Source organism: Galeopterus variegatus, unplaced genomic scaffold (assembly GCF_000696425.1).
Source record: "Galeopterus variegatus unplaced genomic scaffold, G_variegatus-3.0.2 Scaffold5152, whole genome shotgun sequence".
Taxonomy (NCBI): Eukaryota; Metazoa; Chordata; class Mammalia; order Dermoptera; family Cynocephalidae; genus Galeopterus; species Galeopterus variegatus.
In genome coordinates, this window is record NW_007731263.1 from 122158 (window position 1) to 132198 (window position 10041).

General features: G+C 56.4%; 1 protein-coding gene across 1 annotated transcript in view; it reads right to left on the reverse strand.

The window, feature by feature from the left end:
• Positions 1 to 10041, reverse strand: part of LOC103604451 (cadherin EGF LAG seven-pass G-type receptor 1) — a gene marked incomplete at its 3' end in the record, with an annotated part of 134990 nt that overhangs the window by 119523 nt on the left and 5426 nt on the right. Inside the window, exons 3-4 of the mRNA XM_008589006.1 lie at positions 9140 to 10034; positions 7439 to 9103 (exon numbers count right to left, since the gene is read on the reverse strand). Of these exons, the coding sequence (XP_008587228.1) occupies positions 7439 to 9103; positions 9140 to 10034 (2560 nt within the window). The remainder of the gene's footprint in view (positions 1 to 7438; positions 9104 to 9139; positions 10035 to 10041) is intronic.

The following is a 10041-nucleotide window of genomic DNA, read 5'->3' on the forward strand; positions in this document are numbered from 1 at the left end:
CCTGGCCCTAGCCCCAGGGAGAGGTGATCAGGGGAGACCCCCCCTATTTTCGGCTCCATTTTCAGGCCGGGGGGGGGGGGTGCTCCAGTGGGAAGGGGAGATGAAAGGACCGGGGCCCAGGAGAGCCAGCAGCCCTCCCCCTGCCCCCACCCACTGGGCCAGGAAGCCGCCCTCCCCTGGGGCCACGTGTGTCCTTGCTGCTCTTGGGCAGTTGCTAAGCCCACTGGACCAGGAGCCCACCGCAGAGTCCCACCTGGGCAGAGGGGCAGGAACAATCAGGACACTCCAAGGGAGCAATTCCGCCCCATCGACTTGCAGGCTATTATGAAGCCAGGACTGAAAACCCAACACTGGGGCGGCAGGCAGGGACGGAGGCGGGGGCCAGCCAGGCAAGGCTGGAAGATCCAGGCTCCAGTCTCACCTGGGACGCTCGTGCCCCACATGGAAGGCGCAGGAGCTGCTCGGTCTCTGGGGCCTCCCTGTCCTCACCCAGAAGTGGAGGTACCATCACCTTGCTCACAAGATTAACAGAAAAGTGACATGAGCTTAGAGTTCACCTGCTCATCCAAAGTTGCATCATTAACACCACCCCATGAGAAAGAGGCTACAAGGCTCCCGCCCCACACGATGACGATGCCCCTGTCCCCACAGCAGCGGGTTACAACTTGCCGGCCACTATTCCCAAGCTCTGCGTAGTGGACACCCGGATGTCCCCTGGCCAACCTAGCCAAGGGCTGGTGTGGCTCCTTCTTACAGGCGACCCACGGTATGCGGTACACTCCCAAGCCCACATGCATGGCCCCGGCTCTGAGGGACCCGTGTGTCACCTGGCATGCTCCCTACTGTGACCAGAAGGGGTTAAAAGGGTGTGCTAGGGTGGCTGGAAGGAAAGGTGTTACCCTACATAATGACCTTTCAGGACGTCCCTCCTAGCCTGTGTGTGTCTGTCTGCTTGTTTTTAAGAAAAGAACCCCAGGACATCAAGAGAACAGACTCTAGAGTGACTTCAACTGTAAAGGGCTGGTGCTGGGCTTTTCCCGGCTTTGGAATGTCCACGCTCAAAAAGGTGAAGTGACTACCAGGGTATCCACAAGTTCTCACCTGGAGCACAAGCACGAGAACTCAACCATCAGACTTTTCCTGAGAAATGCCCGTCCCTCTCACCGGGGCTGAGTCCCCAGCCACGCACAGGAAGGGCTGAGGTGGCTCTCGGGGGTGTCCTTGCTTCAGCATCGACCCCCCTGGTCCCCCAAGTGACGGTGGCATATCCTCAGCCTCGGCAGGTGGCCCCCTCCCCTCGCACCTCTGTGGGCACCCCTCTGGCTCGTTCTAGAAATAATCCATGAATGTGGGCCAAGCACCTACTGTGCCCCAGGCCCACAGGGAACGCAGAGAGAGGTCAGAGTCCTCCACAAAGGAGCGGCCACCGACGCAAGACTGGTCCCTCTGACCCTTAGGGCCTGGGACCCGAGCCTCCTGCATTTCCCCATGTAACCCCGGAACCCTCCCGAAGCAAACACCAGAAAGCAAGGGGAAGGCCAGGGAGCGCGGAATTAAATAGGGCCATTTACGGGCCGGCCCGGTGGCGCACTCGGTAGAGTGCGGCGCTTGGGAGCGCGGCGGTGCTCCTGCCGAGGGTTCGGATCCCATATAGAGACCGGTCCGCTCGCTGGCTGGGCGCGGTGTGGGCGCGACACAGAGGGTTGCAATCCCGTTGCCGGTCATGGTACGGGCGCGACACTGAGGGTTGCTATCCCGTTACCAGTCACGAAAAAAGACAAAAAGGAAAAAAAAAAAAAAAGGGCCATTTACTACATATACCTCCCTCCCAATATTCAGGAATTTAATTCTAGGGCATTCATATGAACTTGTGTGTTCAGGTTACAGGACAAGAAAAAACTTAGAAAATTATTTCCCCCAAGGCTGTGAACTGAAAAAACTCACGCCAAATGTATGAATATTTTCCACACGCTGTGCCCCACATGATAAAATCTCCTTCTGTTTGAATCCAAGAGCTGGCAGGACAGAGGCCCAGGCACCGGGCCACATGCCACACCCAGGCCCCCCTTCCCACCTACCTGCTCCTTAACAGGTTTCTGCTATCGGGTTTCAAAACGGGCGGGCAGATGCGTCAGCCCAAACCCAAGAGGACTCTTCAACAGTGACGCCAGGTCCTGGATGGTGTTCTGGAGTCCCCAACACCACCGCCACTTCCCCAGTGTGAACTCAGTACCACCTCCGCTGGCTCCTGCCAAGGGGCGCAAGGTACTTCCCCAGGGTCTCCACCTGCCTGCCGCTTTACCCAGATTTTTATTTTTATTTATTTTTTAATTTTTACTTTTTTAAAAAGATGACCGGTAAGGGGATCTTAACTCTTGATTTGGTGTTGTCAGCACCACAGTCTCCCAAGTGAGCTAAACAGCATCTCTATATAGGGATCCGAACCCATGACTTTGGCGTTATCAGCACCACACTCTCCCAAGTGAGCCACACGGCGGTCCATTTACCCAGATTTTAAAAAATGGTCTCCTGTCACCTTGGTTGCTGGGTGGGGCGGACAGAGAGCTCGCGTCCCAGGTGTGGAGGTGGGACACCTGCCCCGAGTGAGTCCTGAGGCCCCTTCCATCCTCCCAGGCTGATCTTCCCCTCCAGGCACGACGATTCAAAGAGAAGCAGAGTCACCATCCCAGCAGCCCCATCCACGCAGAGCTTGGCCATAGCAGGTCTTCAACAGACACTGAGAATGCTGTCCCCCACTCCCAATGCCCCCTAGAGGTGCCAGTTCCCATGCTAGGTGACACCTTCCCAGGCAGATAGAGCGGTAGGACAGGCAGGATGGCTGTGCATGTCAATCTGCCAACTCCTCTCCACCTTCAACTCAGCCTTGGGTCACCGCAGGTTCCCATGTCCCCATGGCCACCGGACTTCCCTCTGAGCCTTGGCCTCATCCACACCCCACTTATACCCAGTGACCTTGTCATCCATTCCTCAGAGGGGTCCCCAAGCCCCCTCCACTCTGGCTCTCACCAAGGCCACTAAGAACCTGCTCTGGGTACCCAAGTCACATCTCTGTCCTCAGGCTCCCCAACCACCAAGGCACCCACCACAGGTGAGCCCCTTTGGGACCCACACTCGCCCTTGGGCTCCTCCCCGCATGTGGCTATTCCTGCCCCAGCTCTGGCGCAGACCCTTTGCACCCCTGCGGCCTCGGACCATGACCCCAGCATCTCTCCTATCTACACCTGCATGTCCAGCTGTCTTCACAACAATCTCAAAGGTGCCCCAGCCACATGAGGTCCGATACTGGCACGTGGTCTTCACTGCAAAGCTGATTCCCCTGCAGTGAAAGCACCCCCCTCACCCTCACCCTCCAGAGCCAGTTTTTCTGGAAAGCACAGGCTGAGAAAACAGGAGCTACCCATCTTCGGGTCCCGCTGCTGCCACCAGACACTGTGTGCCCTGGGTGCACTGTCCTTGGTTTGCTCATCTCTGAGACAAAGTGACAACAGTACCTTCCACGCCAGAGGGTGGCACGAGGAGAATTTAACGTGATCGAACAGGTGGAGCCTTGGGAGAGTTCCGGGGCACAGAGTGCCTGGGGCACGGAGCGCGTTGGCTGCATAGACCCCATCATCACCACGGCACCTGACCGTCTGCCCATGCTCCACGGCCACCCCCTCGCAGGGCCACACCTGACCTCCCGTGCTTGCCTCCACCCTCCCTCCTCACTGCCCAGAGGGATCTGCCCATCAGCAGCTCAGACATGGGCCCAGCACTCACCCCAGACTTCCCCAGAGAGGGCCTACCAAGCCCTCCACGGTAGCCCTCTCCAGACCCAGGGGATCCCCCCGCCCCATCCCCCTGCCACACACGGCTTCACATGTTCCCCTTGGTCCTGGAGAGACCCCCTGTCCCCCCACACCCTGCCATCACATCCCTCGCCTTGAACCCAGCTCCCCGTTTATCCAATTGTCTACCTCCACCCAAGCTCCAGCAGGTCAGGGGCCACACAGGCTCTCCCAGGCCTCGAACACAGCAGGCGCTCAATAAATGACCAAACACTCCTTGTTTCTGAGACTGCTTCTGAAAGTATGAGCAAGAGATGATGTCCAGAGATAATCAGAGCCCTTAAATGGTTAAATAGTTGCCAAAAGTAGCTCACTCTTCCCGGACTTAAGAGTTTACGTCACTCCAAGAATCCAGCTCAACAAGTGAAATGATTTAAGATCGTCTGATCCTTTTCCACACTGTGAATTTCAGAAAAAAAATACGTAAGACCATGCATCCAGACGATGCCCGGTACAATGGCCCGCTCCTTACTTCCTCGTTTGTAATCTTCTATGTAAAAGTCACAATGATATCCTGTATTTAACGAGCCAAGTACTACATAAAACTTTATCAAGCCTAGACTACTTTATGCTGTCCACTCCCCACCAGAGTGAAGGATGAAAAGGTTACTCAGTCTTGTTAATTCACTGAGTCCCCATATTTTCTGACATGTCTGAATGACTCACTGACCAATCATTTTGACCCCATAAACACTGCTCTGCCACATCCACAGGTGTGTAACACACACAAGAGGAGAGGTGGGGACATCACCTCGCTACCAGCGGCCGTGTTGTGTAACGCACAGCGTGAGGCCCTAAACCTACAGGCACGCACATGTCCAAGGTGGATTTAAAATGACAGTTACTAAAAGACCGACGTCTAGAAAGACTACAGAGTATTCAGTGCTTGAGTTTCTCCTGTGTTATTAGCCACACTGCTTTGAAAAATACAAACACACCTTTTATTAACGTTCCTAATAAAAAGTCCCTATCACAGAATTTTAAATCGCATTCAGAAATCATTGCATATAAAATGAGCATCTAGTATCGCTGGATGTCATTAAAAAATGACAGTTATTTGAATTTCAGTATGTTCAGACTAGCGTTTTGTTCTTGGCGAGCTGTATAAAACCATCGACACTATCTACTCACAGTCAACGCGCCTGTGCCAGAACCCCAGGCCAGGCTAAAAGGATCTACCCTCCTCCCCTTGTGCGGCTTTGCTGAAGGCTCCCAAAGAACCTAACTGACTGTTCATACTGCACCTCCAGAGCGGTAATAATGCATCAAAGGCTTTAGGGCATGGCTATAAATCCTGGGAAGCCAATAACACTTCACTGAAAAGAGTGCATGAGTTTGAAACAACAGCTCTCTGCATTGTTCCTTAATAAAACCTAAGAATCCGCCTCTGGTTAATTCAAGAGCTGATCTTTTTGTTTGGTTAGGTTTCTACATAGATCTTATAGTGGTCTTCTTCTTCAGAGCATTAAATAACAGACACATGGTCGGAAGGCTATGCAGCACCCCAACACATCTAACTTTCAAGCAGGCACTGAAATAATTCAGTTTAGCAAATAATTTCTCAAAAATGTTGTTAGGTAAGAGACGGGAGTGTGAATAGCAGGCTTGCTTCGTCCCAGTCACGGTTTGATGCCTGGTGCCCCTGCTCACTGGCTGTGTAACCCTGACAGGGTTCCTCATCACCTCTGGGCCTCAGTTTCTTCATCTGTAAAATGGGCAGCAGCATGGCACCACTCACCTCCCAGTTACCAGGGGAACAAGTGACAGTGTAAATACAAGAGTTTAGAAGACTGCTGGACAGAACCCAGTCAAAGGTGATCAATGTCCCCTTGCGGGGGGGGGTCCAGTTCCTGATTCACACAAGGATGTGACGGCAACGGATCCAGAGCTGAGGAACGGACCACTGAGATGATGACTGCACGGTGTGGGGCCTGCACCCGTCTTCAACCGTGGTCCAGGCTGTGGGCCCACCAGGTGAGACACCCTCAGTAACTAACCTCCTCTGGATGGGAGCCATCCTAAAGCCCGCTGTCTGGCAAACACAGGAGGGCTCACGTTGCTGATCCTGCAGACACAAAAAACATCCCTGCCCCCTCAGCATGGACCCGTTCCCACTAAAGCACCATGTCCCCTGTAAAATCTAAACCTTTTTATTTTGCCAACTCATTTCTACACAGGCCGATTTCCCACTGCTTTATCTAGCAGAGAAAGTGGTGTGGGGATAAAACTAATAGGAATATCCATAACGCTGGTTCACAGTTTGTCCCTAAGGGCCTGTTCCATACTCTCTATACATTCTTACAACCTCGCAAACCCCAAAATATTCACCAACAAATAACTATGCTGTCAAAATCTATGCTGAAGTATCACGTCACTTCAAAACTGAACCTGTAAATTCCAGATGCATAAACAACCAACTGGAACCCAGCCCTTGGTATATACAGAAGAATAGCCAACTGTAGAAACAAAACAATACGGAAAATCAACCTTTTAATTTATTCCGGGGTTCCCATGGCAATATTGTATCCTAATAATTTACTGTTTAAACAACTCATCTGAAACATTGATTCAAACAGCCCACAGACTGAGCCCTTCTTGGAGATATTTTGGTCTCATCATAAGGTCTCCTGCCTGCCCCAAATGATCACATCTATGTCCTCTCAAAGAGCCACAGGGGGGTCCCTTTATTGTTCCCCCACCCCCCTACCAAATCCTTCCCTCTCCTCTGTCTCCCAAATCCCACGCCCTCTACCTGTCCCCTCTCCCCAGCAGCGCAGGCCAGCCCTGGCACGCAGTGGGCGCCAGCGTGAAGAAGCCACTCTTTGCTGCCAAGCATCTGGCGGCTGGGCTGAGACTCCCTCCCTTCTGTTCACCTCCAGCCCCAGATCAGGCAAGCAGGGTTCCCACACTGGCTCCACCACTAACCTGAGCAGTCCTCTTAAATAACACCCAAATTATAAGCTCGTGTCCAGGAGCAGAAGCCAAGATCAAACGCGGCTACGCTTTTCAAAGGGCTGCCACAAAGACGGGCGCACATAAGCCCAATTGTTATTATTATCTGGAGGAGACAGAAAAGTGAGACCAAGGGAACAGCAGCCGTATTACAGGGTGACTCAGGGACCCATCCAGCAATTTCCAACAGTCCCACCCGGGAACTAATTGCCACATGGAGAGGACAGTGACCTTTGATCTTTCCCAAGAGCCGTGTGGCTGGCTGACAAAAGAGAATCACCAAGCAAATCATTCGAACCAGGTAACCCGGAGGCCAGGTTTTAATAGCACAACTCGGGAGCCATCAGCCCACTGAGAAAAGGGCCAAGAAGCCCTGATCTTGAACTTGAAGAAGCCCAGGCGTGCTCCCAGAAAAGTGCTGAGGGAGGCGGCGGGGCCTCTCCCACTCGCTCAACCTAGGTGGGGAGCACGCCCCCGGCATCCAACCGGAGGCAACAAATCCCCAAAGAGTTGCCAGGGCCCTGCCCGAATACGCCCCGGCACGCCAGGCAAGCTGTTGGCGGGTCCCTGCGGCTCCCCAGGATGCCCAACGGGAGCCGCTCACAGGAGCCACTCCTCCCGCCCGGAGAGCCACTCACCAGACACAGACACCTCCATGAGTGCCTCCAGCGGCCGGTTGTTGTCCAGGTCCCGGCTGAGCTGCAGCTCGCCCGTGGCGGGGTCCAGCAGCAGCAGGCGCAGCTCATTGCCCTGCAGGAAGGTGTAGTTGAGGCTGTCCGACAGGTCGGGGTCATGGGCCGGGATGCGGCCGATCACACCTGTGGGGAAGCTGTTGGACTTATTGGTGACATAGTTGTTGAAGAGGATCTGGAAGTCAGGCAGCACTGGCGGGTTGTCATTCTGGTCCAGGAGGCGGATGTACACCGTGGCCCGGCTCACCAGGGGGGCCGATGTGGCCTGCACCACGAGCACATATTCCCGCCGGACCTCGAAGTCCAGCTCGACCAGGGCACGCAGGTCCCCGCTCAGCAGGTCCAGCTGGAAGACCTCCGGCACGTTTCCTTCCACAATCTGATACATGATCTGGGCGTTGGGGCCTTCGTCAGGGTCATTGGCACGAATCCTTGCCACCACTGACCCCACTGGGCTGTTCTCTTCTACAAACAGCTCCAGTTCATCCCTCTCAAATACTGGGGGGTTGTCATTGATGTCCAAGACAGTCACCTGGATTTCCACCGAGGCACTAAGGGGAGCTGGGTTGCCCCGATCCACAGCCAGAGCCCGAAGGTTGTACACAGCCACATTCTCCCGGTCCAGCCGGCGCTGGGTGCGGATCACGCCAGACGTGGGCTCGATGTAGAAGTCCCCGTCGCCATCATCCCCGCCCTGGAAGGTGTACAGCAGACGGCCGTTGGGGCCCGAGTCCCGGTCCGTGGCAGAGACCTGGAGGACACTGGTTGATGATGGGGCATCTTCGAAGACAGAACCCTGGTAGAAGTCCCGCAGGAACCGGGGTGCGTTGTCATTGGCATCAAGGATAAGGATCTCCAGGGAGGTGGTGTCCGACTTCTGAGGGATGCCATTGTCCTGAGCCGTGATGGCCAGTGTGTAGGCGGCCTGGTCCTCATAGTCCAGCTCTGTCATGGTGTAGATGGTACCAGTGTCGGGGTCAATGCGGAACTGTGGCATGGGGTCCTCTAGCACGTAGGTGATGCGGGCATTCTCCCCAGTATCCTCATCGGTGGCACTGATGGTGGCAATGGAGGTGCCCACAGGCCGGTCCTCGCTGACGCTCACTGTGTAGTGGGAGCTCTGGAAGACTGGTCGGTGGGTGTTGGCGTCGGTGACATTGATGAAGACCTGTGCTGTGTGCGAACGTGTGCCATCGGACGCGGTCACTGCCAGCACGTACTGTCGCTCCTGCTTGTAGTCCAGTGGCAGCGCCAGGGTGATGAGACCACCGCCACTCTGGCTGCTGAGTGCAAAGCGGTTCCGGGTGTTGCCACCCGTGAGCTGGTAGGTGATTACGCTGTTGGCGTCACGGTCCCGGGCCTGCAGGGTTAGCACACTGCTGCCCACGGCAGCGTCCTCGTTCAGGCGAAGCTCATACGCGGGCTGCGTGAACACCGGGTCGTTGTCATTTACGTCCAGCACCGTGATGGACACGCTGGCCGAGGAGCTCATGGGTGGGGAGCCGTGGTCCACCGCCTCCACCCCAAAGCTGTAGTGCTCCACCGCCTCTCGGTCCAGCTCGGCGCACACGGTGATCCAACCCGAGCTATTGTGAATCTGGAAGGGAAAGTCTGGGGTGGAAGCGGGGTCCTCAGGCCCAGCGCCACCGCCACCCAAAGCGGCCAAGGCTGTGTCCACCAGGCGATAGCGCAGACGGGCGTTCTCCCCCGCGTCTGCATCCACTGCCTGGATGTGCAGCACAGAGTGGCCCAGGGGCACGTTCTCCAGCACGGCGGCCTGGAAGGGGCTGCTCACGAAGATGGGCGCGTTGTCGTTCACGTCCAGCACCTGCACGGAGACCAGCCCCGAGGAGTTGATGAGCGGAGGCCGGCCCCCGTCCTGGGCCTTGACGCGCAGCGTGTACTCGCGGATGGTCTCAAAGTCCAGGGGGTTGATCACGTCCAGGCTCCCGCTCAGCGAGTGCAGGTAGAACTGCCCCTTCAGGTTCCCGCTGACGATGCTGTAATGCACGGCCGCGTTCTGGCCCTGGTCCCGGTCGGTGGCCTGCACGCGCAGCACAGCCGTGTTGACCGCCACGTCCTCGGGCACCTGGACCACATAGCGCTTCTCGCCGAACTGCGGGTAGTTGTCGTTCTCGTCCTCCACCGCGATGTGCACGGTGGCCGTGGCGCTCAGCGGGCCCGGGTTGCGGCCCTGGTCGTTGGCCTCCACCAGCAGCCGGAACGCGGCCGCCTCCTCCCGGTCCACCGCGGCCCGCGTGCGCACCACCCCCGAGCGCGCGTCGATCTCGAAGACGCCCCCCGCACCCTCCAGCAGGCGGTAGCGCATGTTGGCGTTGGAGGGCGCGTCGCCGTCGGTGGCACGGATGGTCAGCACCTCGGAGCCCACCTCCAGGTTCTCGCGCACGCGCTCGCGGTATTCGGACTGCTCGAAGACCGGGCTGTGGTCGTTGGTGTCGCTGACCGTGACGGTGAGGTAGGTGGCGGCCGAGCGGCGCGGCGCGCCGTGGTCCGCGGCGCTCACCTTGAGCACGTGCGTGTCCTTGGTC